The sequence below is a fragment of the Brachycentrus maculatus genome, unplaced genomic scaffold (assembly GCF_059751285.1).
Source record: "Brachycentrus maculatus isolate JH-2025_06_01 unplaced genomic scaffold, ASM5975128v1 h1tg000036l, whole genome shotgun sequence".
Lineage (NCBI taxonomy): Eukaryota > Metazoa > Arthropoda > Insecta > Trichoptera > Brachycentridae > Brachycentrus > Brachycentrus maculatus.
The window spans coordinates 886194-902023 of NW_028280790.1; the positions used below are offsets into that span (position 1 = coordinate 886194).

Sequence of the window (15830 nt, forward strand, 5' to 3'; positions counted from 1 at the left end):
GAGGTTTTAAGCAGAGCGGGAATTTCGAAGGTTACTAAATAAAGAAATAAAACAGCGAGTCAAATGGATAGGCCATAATATAAGACACCCGTGCCTTCTTCTTATAATTGCGGAAGACATGTGCGAAGGCACAAACTATGGAGGACGACTACCCTCTTTTGTGGACCAAATTATCTCCGATATGCGTTGTGGCGGGTACGCCGAATTGAAAAGACAAGCGGAGAATAGAAGGGGGTGGAGACTGACTATGAAAGAATCAAACCAATTATCACAAATATTGTAACTCACGAAGAATATTACATTTAAGTTACTTAATATATTTTATATGTATTCTTTTATGTAAAAATTGTAATTTACAAAAAAAATGAATAAATACTTTGGGTTTTTGATTTCCGATATAGCTTAGAGTTCGTAAACATCGTACAATCTCGAAAATTACGTTTTCGTCCACAAACGCTAGTCTTACAAAAAACATTGCAGATTTCAACTTGATCATAAATGTTCTAAATTTTTGTCAAGGGTGTGGTTATCAGTGGCGATCGGTATAACTTTGGGCGATCGTTTAATGAGCGCTTCATACAGCTTGCACGTACTTTCCATAGTAAAATAAACATTCAACCACAACTGACAGGTGACCATAACTGCCAAGTTAATGCGATTTGTGATTCTTGGTCAATTTACCATATAGTATTCTGTAAATTCACCGAAATGTTTGTTGTCAGAAGTAACTCATAGAATTATTAAAAAACGTATTTCACTAATTCTTTATTACGTTAAGTCACGTATTGCGTGTGAAATGGCTACTTTAGAAGACAAAATACTCGGTAACAAGTTGGAAAATTACTGCAGCAGTAGTGAAGACGAAGGTGAAGATGATCAGTCAGATTCTGAACAAGTAAAGCCATCCAATTCCCACAGTGCTGCCCCTGAACTACCGACGCCTGACAAGTGGGATGGTACTTCAAGCAACACGGGACCGAAAGGTGTCCTCAAAGACTGGCAAAGATTTAAACAGTTGGAAACAGAATCAAGAAAAGAGCAAGAGAAAGAGCGACTAGAGTTGATGAAAAAGCTCAGTTTAAGTTGCATGACGAGTAAAGAAGAAGATGAATACAAGAAGCAAAAAGAAGTGGATGATGAGCTAGACGAATTATTAAATGATGATTTTCTCCTTCAATATCAGAAACAGAGAATGCAAGAGATGCTCGCACAATCAGGTAGACTACCTCGATTTGGAACATTGATTAATTTAACTTCTAGCGGAGAGTTCTTAGAATCGATTGATTCAGAAAATAAATCTGTGACAGTCATCATTCACATTTACGAGGAGCGAGTAGCGGCTTGCTCTGTTATGAATGGTTGCTTAATATCTTTATCTCAAGAATACCCCACTGTGAAATTCTGTAAACTCATCGGATCTCTGGCTGGCATGAGTCGACAGTTTAAAGTTAGAGGAGTTCCTGCGTTACTTGTTTACAAAGGAGGACAGATGATTGCCAACTTTGTAAGAATTACGGATGATCTTGGACATGATTTTTTTGCTACCGATGTGGAAGGCTTCCTCCTGGAGCACGGACTACTTCCCGATAAGAGTTTTATACCGGAAATCGTACAACACCAGAAAAATGAACCTGAAGATGATGATTCCGATTTGAGTTTAGATTAAAACAAGTTTTGAAGGATTCTCATTCCTTTTATTTACAAAAATATAAGTACTATTCAACATTGGTAGTATTGTTTTTGCAATTACAAACATTGAGTACCAAATCCTTACATGTTTTATAATAAAATAATAATAAAACAAAACAAAGGGCCTAATTGTGCATGTAAACCCCAAGTTTAGGCTATTTACTTTTATATTAAAGATCACTTATTGTGGTTAAAATATGTTTGGTTGGTTTTATCATAAATGTTCAATTGTATCATAAATGGTAGCGTATCCCTGTAATGTTTAATTATGGCTTCGTACTAGAGTTTTTTCCCTGTGCAATTTTAAAATAAAATGATGTATTTTATGGATATTTATTATTTTTATTTCAATAAAAAACTTTAAGTAAGTATACTTTGTACATACTTTAAAGTCATCTTTATAATATGAACACATGGAAAGTATAATTTTATAGAAGAGATCATGCAAAGTTTTAATTCAGGATTATAGTAATTCAATTAAACCCATAAATTTTGCATTGAGGGTTACATATCGCTCACTCCTTTCAAGAACGTCATAAATCAAAATACTTGATTTTTCAGGAGAACGTTTTTTAAGTTTAAAAATATAATACAATGTATTAAAAATATATATCAAGCCACTTACTGAACTTTTTACTGTGCAACAGATCTTTTTAGGTAAAATCTGAAGTTTTTTTCTCCTTTTGAAAAATATTTAGTTTATTGAAAAAAATAATTAAACAATACATTTTCTTCAAAATGAAAAAACAACACTTTCCGCCCTGTAGCGGGTAAATATTAAGTTAAAAATATGCCGCTTTTGCTGGGATATAGTAAATTTTCTGGGCATTCCGAAAACGTGCACAACTGAAAATTGACGATTTTTGATTTATGACGTTCTTGAAAGGAGTGAGCGATATGTACTACTTAGATCAGTTATATGTAGAGCGGACTGGGTACTAGGCAGGCCTCTGCTGTATAGAGAGAAAAAAATATATCCAGCACACCAATCAAAAGGTGTAAATGATGTTTTTAGTTTGCATACAAAATATTATTAGAATCGGATATCGTATTCTAACTTTGGATTGACTTAACAACCAAAAGCTGTTCGTTTACGGTTGGCAGCGAAAAGCCGGCCAACAATTAGTACAGATATTATTAATGTTTTTGCTAAAATGTTCATTATTTTAGTACAAATTTGATTGGTTTTTAAGATAAGTTGTAAAAAGTTCATTGGTAAAAAAGTGTTACATATGTTTTTTTTGTTAAGTTACAGCAATTTTTTTTTTAAATGTGGGTCTATAAAACTAATTGAAATTATATAAGTAACATTTATTTATTACAAGTAAAAGTTGGCAAAAATGTAATTCTTAAAATTGATATTATAATATAATATGTCAATAAGCTGAACAATCATTCCTGTGGCATGGCTTTTTGAGTTTTCCTGGGTTACTTATAAAGCCTTCTCTGTCAGATTTTCTACACAATGTGTCAGAAGTATCTCTCACAGACTGCCCTTTCAACTACTTGAGAGTGCCATGCCAGGCACAATGTAGATAGTTCTCCTTTTCCTTTTTGGGCAATAGTTGGCAATTTTGTCTTTGACAGATATTAATTTCAATATTGGTAGTTTGATTATGTATATACTTGTGCTATTCGATAAAAGCTGTAATGATTTTAATATTCTCCCTCCGTTGCTTATCTCATGTGTCAATGATGTGTTTATTTCTTAATAAAAATTCAATTACTGAGTGTCCGTTTTTTTTATTATATCCAATAATATCCTCACTGTCCATCACACCTCCTCCCTTAGTTTTTCCCTCTACGTCCTTCCGTAAACTCCCTTTTTCCTTGCCTTTATTATTATGATCAATTTGTAATTTACGTTTTTTTTATATTCAAGTACTATCTACCCTCTGATTGCAAACAGCTATATATGGTATCAAGCGTTTTTATCAATATCACTAGTCTGTTTTTGGTTGGTTGGAAGATATTGCTTTTTAGCAATAAGCCCGCCAATGTACTTATTTATTTTCTGTACATGAAGTTTAAATAAAAATAAAATAAAAAACCTTTGGCGTTTTATGTTGCATGTTTTATTATTTTTCCAATCTTAATCTCACGCATCTCATGTAAGCACCTGGTGGCATCACTAAGACTTGAGCTATTACTTTTATAATTTATATTGATGTGATGTAATAACTAAAAACCATACGAAAAATAAATAAATACCTGGTAGCAATTCCATATATTTCGAGATGCACATTTCCGACTGCTGCCCCATTCATACTTCTATGAATGGGATACAGCAGTTGTAAATGCATGGCAGTCAGATGAAGTCAATTTCTGTTCTTGTGTACAGTCATCCACAGATTATATACAATAAAAACCCATTTTAAAATAATCCGTACAAAGAAAATGCGCTTCTGTCGTGCTTATTCTATGCAAATGTTTTATTTTTTAAAGGTAGCTTACCTTAATATGTGACTGAATACTGAAGTATCCAATTATTACATAAAATTTCCAAAACAGCATCTAAGGCAGACAGAGATCTGCTAATAAAAATTGCTCAAAGTTTAATATATTATACATGTTTTTATTAATGGTGGGTTGAATTATAGAATTATTTGATCCACTTTTAAAATATTTTATATCTTCACTAGGGGGACCACCCAGCGTCATTGGGAGATTTTGTTTTTAAGATTGGATACAAACGTGAAAGAAAATAAATCTGTTTTCAATTATAATTATTGCTCTTTATTCATGTAAAATGAGATTTTTGTAGAAATACAATTTATCAATAAAAAATACACATTTGAATTACATTCATACCTACTCATTACGAAGTGCATACATCATTCATTGAACACTGTAAAATTTACTTAAAATTTAAAGCGTGACCAAAAATATACAATAAAACATAGAATACTCTTTTCAAGGGCACAATAAGTACAGGTATTCTATATTGTTGGTCACGCTTCAAAACATATATATGTAAATATGTTCAACAATTAAGGTGAAAAGTAATATTTATTCTTATGACTGTCTAGTGTATACTATATAATATGTAACTGCATATTGCAAATTTTACAGTTATGACTCCATTAGTGGTGTCAATGCTCAGGATCTTGTAAGAATAATTTGAAAAAGTATTACATATAATTGAAGTTAACAGAATGTGTACTATTCTTTTTCCTTTTTCCACAAGATAATGTAATATTTACTTAAATGATAATGTAAAAAAGTTTCGGGAAAATTATGTAATTCTTGATTAGTTTAGATATCACGTACAAAGTATTAAAATAAATTACCAGTGACATACACATAATACTGGAAATATCTAAAAAGGTCTCTGAGCTGAGATACTTAGCTTAAAATTAGTTATTTTACTAACACAACTGCATGGAGCATTATTCCGACACTAAACTACAAGTTCCAGTATAAAATTGAACTCAAAAATAAAGTTTATTTGTATTGTTTTGTGATATTTTAATTTTTTGTATAAATCATAGCTTAAATTAAGATAGATCGACAATTTGTATGTCATCAGAGAGAGAGGTTCTCGGTTTCTTAGTTGGATGAGAATCTTTAGCCTCGATGTCTGCAGTTTTGCGTTTCTTGGGAGCTGAAGGTTTGTCCTCTTCCGATTCTTCGTCCTCTATAATCTCCATATCACTGTCATCACTCTCGTGTGCAGGAGCACTGTTCGATGGACCGGCTTCTACCGCACCTTTAGCTGAAAATTGCATATTCATAAAAATAAAATTCAAATTTACAATGATAATTATTGTTTATTCCGGCTCGACTATGTGGTGGGTTATGACTTGGTCATATTTTATATTTTGTTGACAAAAATGTAGTATTTTAAGTAGATGCGATAATACAATAGGGATGTAAACAAATGAGGAAAAAAAATACATTTGGCAAGAAATAAAGACATTGAGAGAAAAATAAACGAAAGTTTAATAAAAAAGCGTAACTAATAATTAATATTGGAAAGATGAAGTAAGGTCAGCTTGCAATCAGAACACTGAGCTCCAATGCTGCCATCACATGTCCACCCCCAATCTTTGGTCTACAAGCAGTTTAATGATGAAGTTTACATTATGGTATTTGTGCTGAAGCAAACATACCACTCGCGCTACAATGTAGGGGTAACTTTGAGAGAACCTTGTATCCATTATTGTAGCAAACTTTTTTCACTTGTGCTTTGCCGTGTAAACTTACACTATAACTCGCTGCACTTACACTATAATGCTGGTTTTCATAGGTATAAAACAAGTGCAAAGTTTCCGTGTCTTCAATGGGCCAGAACTACAGAAAACAGAGTGATAATTACCTGCTCCATTGCCATTGCTGGCACTTTCTTTCGGCTTGAGGCTCTCGAGATCAGCAACAATCTCAAAATCTTTAGCTTCGGGATCGTGTTGTATGACGACACTGAGTTCGTAGTCTTGGTGGAAGTCGTCAACCTTTGAATATTAAAGACAAGAAAATCAGAATGATGTCAGATAGCATATATAATATGGAACTCTTTAACTAGTGTATATCCATAGCACAAATGGACAGCACCTACACAATCTTCTTTTGACCCTTATTCACATTCAATGGTGCATAGGGTACATTCGATTGATAGCATTAACTTGATTATTAATCATAAAAAGGCAAAGTAATCAGTCTTGGGATTCAGGTGCCAGTCCAAGCTAATTTAAAATAAATACTAGGGTAAAAAATCAACAATATAAAGACACTGAATTTTCGCCCTATGAATGATATATCAAAATATATCATAAAAATAAGGTCTCAACAGAGACGACGAATCTGCTTCACACACATATAATATACTGCCAATATTTGTTGTGCCCCCTTCAATTTTCAGAATAATGTTTAGAATATTGTGCAGAATAATGAATAATGTCCGCTTCTGTAGTGCAATGGTCAGCACCCTCGGCTACCGTTCTGGAGGTCTTGGGTTTGATTCCCAGTGGGGGGTCAAATAAATATAAATGATTTTTTCACTCCTATATTATTCAATATTACCCTGGACTGGTGGTAACTGAAGCGGAGAGCTTATCACCTTTCCTTCATGTGTTAACGATCAGTGCCCTATGCACCATAAGGGTTTGAATGAAATTTGCAGAATATACACTAACTACTACAGGCAGACATACCCACATAATCCCAATAACAACACTGGTCTTAACTTGAACAGTTAGTCACCGAGGGGTGGACAAGTCAAGTTGGATGTAAAAATGATATCTCACCATCAGAACACTGCCGTCTCCGACGCCTAAGTCATGCAGTGTTTTGGAGTTGTTTTCCTCTGTTTCCCCCTCTTCCGAAGAGATGAGCACAGCTCCGACTCCCTGGTGGAGAGCATCAGGCGCTACCATGTTGAGTCGGCCCACTAGGATGGAAGAGTTCAGCTCACCGCATGTGAGGGTGTTGACATTGCAAATCAGTACGACGGATGGCTTCGAAGAGCACACATAACACTTGGGATTAGGTGGATTCAAGCCTGAAGACATGAAGAATTATGTTTACAACTGACACATTACATATTCAAATTAAACAATAGCGATATTGGTGAGTGACAGGTACAAAATCACATAATAAATAAATGTGATATTTTGAGTTAAAGCTACAGGAATATTGAAAATAATATTTTGTTAGAATAAATATGATGTAAAGTAATCGCATTTTCTTAAGGACCATGTTATGCTAATCACATCAGTATGATATTAAATGGCAGTCACCATAAACAGCATTATACATGCACAAACGTTGTTTCAAAGAAAATTTAACATAATTTTGAAAACTTAACATAACATTCGATATTAACTACTTTTGAGATATAAGAAATATTGTTAAAGCATGTGTATTTGCATTCATACTGTTTATCCTTCAGTGTAAGCGCATATAAAGGCACACAATCATCAAATTTAACGACATTGCATTTGGCAAGAAAAAAAAAATTAAATGAACTTTACAATCCGAAGCCTATTTAGTACATCAAGTCAATATATTTCTAAACGCCTCTTTTAAGTCTAAAACTAGGGGTACAATATCGAGATTCAACACCCATTGAGAGTACATACACATATATTTATGTGTGTACATATATTTGTAATAAACGCCCTTGCGCTAGTATTTTATAGCTGAAAATAGCGCTATACAAATTATGCTAATTTATTATTATTTTTAAACAATACATTACCTCTCTCAGGAACAAATAATTGTCCGCGGTGGTTTGGCTTTAATCTCAAATAAACGGACTGACACTTCTTAAATTCCTTAGTGAGAATGTTGAATGCGTGCATCACTACTATACCAGCTACAATGGCATTAGTTGTTGCAATGGCCGGGATAATATTGCCTGCCATGGCTAAAAAAAACAAACAAAGAATTATTGTATTTAATAAACAAATATGTAATTATTTAAAGGAAAACTACCAAACAATGTGGAAGCGTACTAAGCGACCTAATTATATTTCAAATCAATAAATGATTATAAAGGTTTTTTTATGCACAAAAAATGAGGAGTACAATTAAGAACTTACATTTTATGTCGAAACGTGTTTTTTGAGGTATGCCAAAGATGTGAGCTCGAATATTAGCACAAGCTGCTACAAAGTCCATTGCACTCTTATCATCCTTGTCCCAAACTAAGTGATCTCCCGGACTCTTGAGAGCCAGAGAGTCCTTCAGGGCACAGCAACTATCAGCAAATACCTGGATAGAAAAATAATTTTATAAGAAGATTTACATCTGAGATTTTTAAGCATCTTAATACATTTTTATTGAGCGGATTTGAACACTAATTGATGGCAAAAGCGAGCAATTTATATATTGAGAATTTGATATTTTGTGTTACTCAAGTGCACACAGTAATCAATGGAAAGATCCATGCTTGGTTTAAGTCTGATGGATAAAATTAAAAATGAAGATACCAGGAAAAGAAACAAAGTAGAGGATATCATGGATCGTGTGGCAAAACTCAAATGGCAATGGGTAGGACATATTGCAAGACAAGGTCCCACGAGATGGACCCCGAAAATTTTACAATGGAGACCTTGGGAGAACAAAAGAAGACTCCAAAAGAGATGGTCCGACGGTATTGTCGCTGTGGGGGGTAAAAACTAGCAGCAAGCAGCAAACGACCGGAGGAAATAGAAAGAAGGGAAAGAGGCCTATATCCAGCAGTGGAGGACAGAGGGCTCATGAAGAAGAAGATATTTTGTGATGGAGATTTATAGTGTTAAACACATACATTAATATAAAAAAATAAATATGTAATATGCAAAAATACTCAGAAGTGATATATTGTATCATCTCATAATTCATTAATTTTTGTAACATAACTACTATTTTAATATATGTAGAAGTACATTAAATATAGAGGCACCTAAAACAGCATGTTATTTTTATTCTTGCATTCAAACGTATATAAAACTTATCAGTTTGACTACACATATATCGCTCACTCCTTTCAAGAACGTCATAAATCAAAAATCGTCAATTTTCAGTTGTACATGTTTTCGGAATGCCCAGAAAATGTACTATATCCCAGCAAAAGCGGCATATTTTTAACATAATATTTACTCGCTACAGGGCAGAAAGTGTTATTTTTGCATTTTGAGGAAAAGGTATGTTTTAATTATTTTTAAAAATATATTAAATATTTTTCAAATGGAGAAAAAACCTTCAGGTTTTACCCAAAAAGATCTGTTGCACAGTAAAAAGTTCAATAAGTGGCTTGGTATTTATTTTTAATAGATTGTATTATATTTTTAAACATTAAAAACGTTCTCCTGAAAAATCCAGTTTTTTGATTTATGACGTTCTTGAAAGGAGTGAGCGATATGTGATTTATACTTTATTTTTTAATTATAAAAAAGTAAACTAGGCTTGTAAATTTATTGCGACTTTCTTACTTTAGCACATTCTGCAATGCTCCAAGTACGTTGGTCCTTTAATCCTGTATCGTGACTCACTGCACTGCTACTTCCTGCAACTAGAGAGGACATTGAATAATTATTTATCAATACCTGCCTAAAATGTTTACGCTATATAAGACAGTAATTACCAGCATCGGGCAAGTTGTTGAAGTCCAAAGGGGTCGGTGGTCTGCGCGTCTTCCACAGGTTGTCCATGGAAAGGAGATATTGGATATCATCCTTGAACAATTTAGTGAACAACTTTCCGGGGTCATAGCCACAGGAGTGTGCCCAAGTTCGAGTGCTTGTACGCTCTATATTGCCCTGAAAATATTACATGTCATGAGCTATGTCACTATTATTCTGCTAAAACTCTCCATAACAGCCGACTCAGGTCGACTATGAGCAATTACACCACCCATCTAGGGGACAGCTTTTCTCATATACAAAATATTCTCAACGCATTCCTTTCAGATGTTTACCATCTCTACAATCTTGGCTTTGAGATCAAACATCATAATATTGTGGATTTTTTTCTTCTGGAATGGTGACCTCACTTGGGTGTCCACTTTGGTTCTCATCCCGAATGGTTATACAACCACATCAAGATTCAGCTTTCTACCGTTTTATGGTTGCATATGACATAAAAAGGTACGCATAAACAGATTACAATTCGCATCAAAAAACTTTTTCTTTTCAAAGAATAGCCTGCAAAGTCACTATTTAAGAGGCTTGCCTGAAAGTAGGATAGTAAGGATAGGATAGGTGAATTTGAAAGATACATCACAAACACCCAGACCAATTAAAAAAATTATTTCTTAAATTAATTGAGGTGGGCCAAAGGTTAATCATCACAATTTAAATGTTCAAATATATTGTGAATAATAAAGAGAATTGATTGTGTTAAAATAAAAATAAAATAATTCAAAAAATTATTAATTGAAACGAAAAGATGTAGTGTTGTTACCTCACTATTGGCAGTACCACTCCCTAGGGCTCGCTGGCCGGCATCTCCAGCTGCTTCCGGGTCCTCTGTATCGGGAGAAACATCCTGATCTGGGTCTTCCTCACCATACAACTGACTGAAAAACACAACCAATAATTAGGATTTTTATAGGAACAATTAACATCCTTACGATACGTATTGACTGACAAAATGTCTAAATCATTAAAAATAAAGAAAAACTTACTAAAAAAAAATACTTATTGCTATCAACAAAAAGTTAATTTCTTATGGAATACACTAATTCAATGAAAAAGTTAAACGAGGACAGAAAAATGTGTGTGGATGATAGCTATCTCTTTCTGATGGGGATCTATTTCTTTTTCTAGCATGCTTCTATCTTTTTCTGGCACATTAACATTCATGCCGATTTTCACTTCATCGGTTGTAAGCACTAAGCAACCAATGTAAAATAAAACTGTTGTTCCCGCCATAACGCTCCAGTAGGTACCTACTAGAGCTCAACGGGCAATACAAATTTGATTCTCGGCAATTGCGAGATTTGTAAAAACTAGAAGGTAAATAAGTAGGTTTTAAAGGTTAAATATATAATTTAATAAATAAAATAAAATAGTACTTGAAGAGGTGCTTGGCCCAGACAATGCAGTGGATAGGTTCGGACGGAGTGTTTCGAATGGTGCATCCGGGAAACGTTTTTTGAGTAGCTTTCGGTTGGCATTCGTAACACTGTGTCTGCCCCTTCTTAATTAGCTCCACCTTAAATGAAGAAAAAAAAAATACATTTAACACGATAAATTTTATAAGCAGAACATTTAACTTGTTAACAATATTTTTAATACATTACAATCTTATAATAAAAAGATTAATCCCTGTTTATTTATTTTTAAATAGGATTTATCATTAAGAGCACTCGGTTACACAGATATACCACGAGCCATAAGAACCAACTTCTATATGAACAGTAGGTATACAAAATTATACCTTGGGTTGCTTAACATATTTTTAATTTTGCAGCACTTGGAGAATGTTCAAACAAAACACAGAGAAAAATTACATTCAATATTCAAAGTATGAATACCTGGCCAGCATATCCCGCGGTACCACTTTCTAAGAGCGGTATATCAGCCGCTAAGCACATTCGGTTCACATGGTTTCTAGCCGCTCTATTGTCAAGGGCGTTCATAACCAAGGAAAATGTTTTGAAAAAATTAACTCCATAATCATTCCTGAAATTAAATGAAAATAACATTATAATTATTTAATTCAAAGATATTCAACCACCTGACTCAGTAATTGAGCAGTTTAGAGGATAAGACCTTAACAAAGAAATTGGTAGATAATATTCATAAAAAAACATTAAATAATTCCTTCTTTTCTGACTTTGAAATGAGGCCGGCGCAGTAGGTAAAAATACCCTTCCCGTCCTTAAGCATCAATCGACGGAACGGGTTGAAATACCTTTCCTATCTGAAGTGTATTAATTTTAAGTAAAATCTTCATTTCTTTAAGACACAATTTTTTTTTTCAAATGAAGAGATATATAACTTTTCAAACAGTTAAAATTCATTTATTACATGACATCAAATGTAGTGATATATCTCATCCAATATTAACTATTCTTAGACATGGAAAATTAGCAGTAAAAAAAAATTTAAGACACTGTAAATGTCTACATTTAAAAAAAAATACTAGGCAAGCGCCGTAGTGTAGTCGGTTTTACGCTAACTGCGAAACTGGAGTCGCAAATTTGTTTCCAAATAAATGCCAAATGAATTCAAGAAATGATTATTTTCAATTGGTTTGGGTGTATTGGGGTTAATGTATTTTTCACCTATACCTTCCCTCTCCTTACCTTTCTACATCCAGATAAGACTCTCAGAGGTTATGGGGGTTATCCCTCAAAAACAAAAATACAATACGTAAGGTAGAGCGTTGGTTTCCTCTTTCTTTTAAGAACTTTTTTCATAGGACCTCAATTAAGCTGCTATTTTGATCTTCACTGTGTTAAGTATGCATTATTCCGCAATTGATTTTGTTATTGCTTATTGCATGTAATGGGGGTAGTAAGATCAGAATAATAAAAGATTTGTGTAAGATTTAATGTAGCTTGATCATTCGTGACTCAATTAATGACCTCAATAAATACCAACATAATGTAAGAATGATCATAAATACATATTCAGCAATTTTTTATTATGCACTTTTTTGAAAATACAGAATAAATCTATTTTAATCAAACAAGATCAAAGTCAAACTTACGAGGTAATGCTGTCATGATATGCTTTAATCGTTACGTTGGGATTAAACTTCAACGCGCTTTCACGGGCTACTTCTGCTTTGGATTTACCGACATGTTCTTTGTGGAAGAGGAATTGTCGGTTAAGATTACTAACATCTATCGTGTCGAGATCAATCTGAAACAAGAAAAGGAAATATCATTATTGAAACATCTAACCTAGTGTGTCGTACGTTCAGTTCCAGCCAGTGCTTTTACTTACAATTTCGATATCATTAAAACCAGATAAAACAAGGTTTTTTAACAATTCACAACCAATTCCCCCGGCGCCAACCACTAATATCTTAGAATTTATAACTAATTCGCTCAAATTGTTTTCAAACACACCGGTAACACGCGCCGCCATATTTGCCTTTTGCGAAAAGCCCACAGACTAACTAATTTATATAGAAAAGCCGAAACGCCAAATGAACGCCAAACGTCAACTAACGAAGGCCAACATATAAAAAAAACCATAGACTATTTCTATGAGTCAATTTGAAGCTAGATAAGTACTAACCATTGAATGGGTGAATGGAAACCGTTTTTTTTTCTTATCGATAACTAAAAAACTAGAATAATTTGTAATTCTCAAATAATGTTGTTTCATACCTTCTTCCTCTGCACATTTCAAAAATAAATATGTATTGTGATTGCATATAAAGTAGACAGATAAGATAAAACCCTTATCCGCACCCCAATGGTGCATAGGGCACTGCATCATATAAACGCAGTGTTATCTTGATCGTTAACATATGAAGGAAAGGTGATCAGCCCTCCGCTTCAGATTACTAGTCCAGGGTAATATTGAATAAATATTACAGTGAAAAAATCACATGTATTTATTTTACCTCCCTTGGGAATCGAGCCCGGGACCTCCAGAACGGTAGCCGAGCGTGCTGAGCATTACACTACGGAGACGGACACGTAGACAGAACCTTACATTTTTAGTTGGCATCTTTTGCTTTCTTTTTCCACTTTTGTAATTTCAAAAGCTGTGTACCCATTTCTTAGCGATCATCTCAAAATATTTTCCTTTAGATTCAATACATTCGAAATAAGAATATTATAAACGTAATATTGCTGCATGGGCTGCTCGACGAGGAGCTGAAGAGGACCGAAAATAGGCGAGAATGGCGAAGGAGATGTCATCTGTTGCTGCAGACCAATCCGCAGGATTGAGACCAAAGACGAAGAATATTGCTATTTTTGATAATCGAAATTTATAAATGGAAATTATGTGATTTCTGAAATTCCGAAAACGAATCCAGATAATCCCGTGTGTATTACCAACGTGACCAAAATATTTTTATTGTGTTCGTTGTGTTGTCACAGTGTTTTAAACCAAACATCAAGCTTGGTGCATAAATGTCTAGGTAATTCCAGGTAATTCCATTTAGTAGAAGAAATGTTTTTTTGCGAATTGTAAGTGATTGTTTTTATTTGGCGCAGCGAGTGACTACAAAATTAATATTATGACAGTGTATTTTAATGGGTAAGGAGACCAAATTGTTCACACAGATGAAGACAATCGACATCAAAATGGAAACTGGTAACACGGATGCCGTCAACCTAGGCGTAGGTGAAGTCGATGCAGAAATCGGGGAAGAATTGAAACAATTAGAAGAAGTTAAGGATTACGATACGCGGAGTGAGGTTTCGAGTACTACGTCTAGCGAATCTAGCGGCCCCAGCATTAGCACGGTGAGTTCCAAATCGTCTACAGAACGCAGAGAGCGCCGATCTCGTCACAAGAGGGACCGGCCGAGAGATAAAAAAAGTCCGTCTCCCGAACTCAAAAGACCTCGGTCAAACGACAAAGCAAAGAACTACGACTATATTACAAAACTTAATTATTTGTTCAGGGACACTAGGTTTTTTGTTATCAAGTCGAACAATGCGGAAAATGTAATTCTCTCTAAAGCTAAAGGCGTCTGGTCAACTTTACCCCAGAACGAAGCCAATCTAAATCAGGCGTACCGCGAGTCGCGGAACGTTATATTGATTTTCTCGGTCAAAGAAAGCGGAAAGTTCGCCGGATTCGCTCGTCTTCACGGAGAATCCCGCAGAGATGTGCCGGCCATCTCGTGGGTCCTGCCTCCCGGGCTCTCGGCTAAGGCCCTTGGCGGCGTCTTCAAGGTGGACTGGATATGCCGCAAGGAGCTCCCCTTCAGCAACACTCTCCACCTCTACAACCCTTGGAACGATGGCAAGTCTGTCAAGATCGGCAGGGATGGACAGGAGATCGAACCCAAAGTGGCCGAAGAGCTCTGTCGGCTGTTTCCCGAAGACGACGCCATCGAAATGACACCTATCTTACGGAGATCCAAGGAGTCTTCCAAAAAAGTGTATTTGCGCAGTTCGGGATACAGAGGATTCAAGTCCCCCATCTCGTCCCGAGGAAACAGTTACAGGAGCCGAGGCGGCGTGTACACCCGTGGGCGCCGCAAGATGTACCTGACCACGCGCAGCCGCATCGGCGGCAGCTCGACGGGCTACAAGCAGCGCGGCGAGTCGCCGTACGCGCGCGAACACACGCCCACGTGGTTCAACACGCGTGAGCGCTACGCCGGCGCGGCCGCCGCCGCCGAGGCGTACGTGGCAGACTATATGCGCAGCATGCAGCACCAGCTGCCTCCCATGCCGTACGCGCCGCCTCCAGGCTTCAGCACCACGTACGAGGCGCTGCCGCCACCGCGCTACTACGAGGGCCCGCCGCTCCCCGAGTACCCGGCAGCCTACACGGACAAGCGCTCCTACGACCGCTCGGTGGATGAGTTCCTGTGGCGCACGAGCGAGCGCTCGCGCCGTTCCCCGCCACGCGAGCGCTCGCATCACCGCAGCTACCGAGATCGACGATAAGTGACATCGCGAGTGCGCTTTAGTTCTTAATTCTTTTTTCCTGCGTCTGAGCCGTATGTGTAATTTTTAATCAATAAAGTGTTACTGACTATATGGACTTTTTTTGTATTCGACTGTGTATGAG

The 15830-nt window shown here is 35.7% G+C and overlaps 3 protein-coding genes across 3 annotated transcripts; 2 read left to right on the forward strand and 1 right to left on the reverse strand.

Moving 5' to 3' along the window:
• Nucleotides 1-620: 620 nt before the first annotated feature.
• Nucleotides 621-3420, forward strand: LOC148312687 (phosducin-like protein 1). The gene has a single exon (XM_088275330.1). It carries the CDS (start codon nucleotides 797-799, stop codon nucleotides 1664-1666), a length of 870 nt encoding a protein of 289 aa, XP_088131456.1. The 5' UTR covers nucleotides 621-796; the 3' UTR covers nucleotides 1667-3420.
• Nucleotides 3421-4402: 982 nt separating this feature from the next.
• Uba2 (Ubiquitin-like activating enzyme 2) lies at nucleotides 4403-13233 on the reverse strand. The gene is made up of 12 exons (XM_088275313.1): nucleotides 13068-13233; nucleotides 12829-12983; nucleotides 11648-11795; nucleotides 11186-11325; nucleotides 10573-10687; nucleotides 9755-9929; nucleotides 9603-9682; nucleotides 8229-8400; nucleotides 7886-8053; nucleotides 6933-7186; nucleotides 6008-6140; nucleotides 4403-5404 (listed from the first exon to the last, which is right to left on the reverse strand). Exons 1-12 carry the CDS (start codon nucleotides 13209-13211, stop codon nucleotides 5187-5189), a joined length of 1902 nt encoding a protein of 633 aa, XP_088131439.1. The 5' UTR covers nucleotides 13212-13233; the 3' UTR covers nucleotides 4403-5186.
• Nucleotides 13234-14175: 942 nt separating this feature from the next.
• Ythdc1 (YTH domain containing 1) lies at nucleotides 14176-15797 on the forward strand. Its single transcript, XM_088275323.1, has one exon. It carries the CDS (start codon nucleotides 14336-14338, stop codon nucleotides 15704-15706), a length of 1371 nt encoding a protein of 456 aa, XP_088131449.1. The 5' UTR covers nucleotides 14176-14335; the 3' UTR covers nucleotides 15707-15797.
• Nucleotides 15798-15830: the final 33 nt, after the last annotated feature.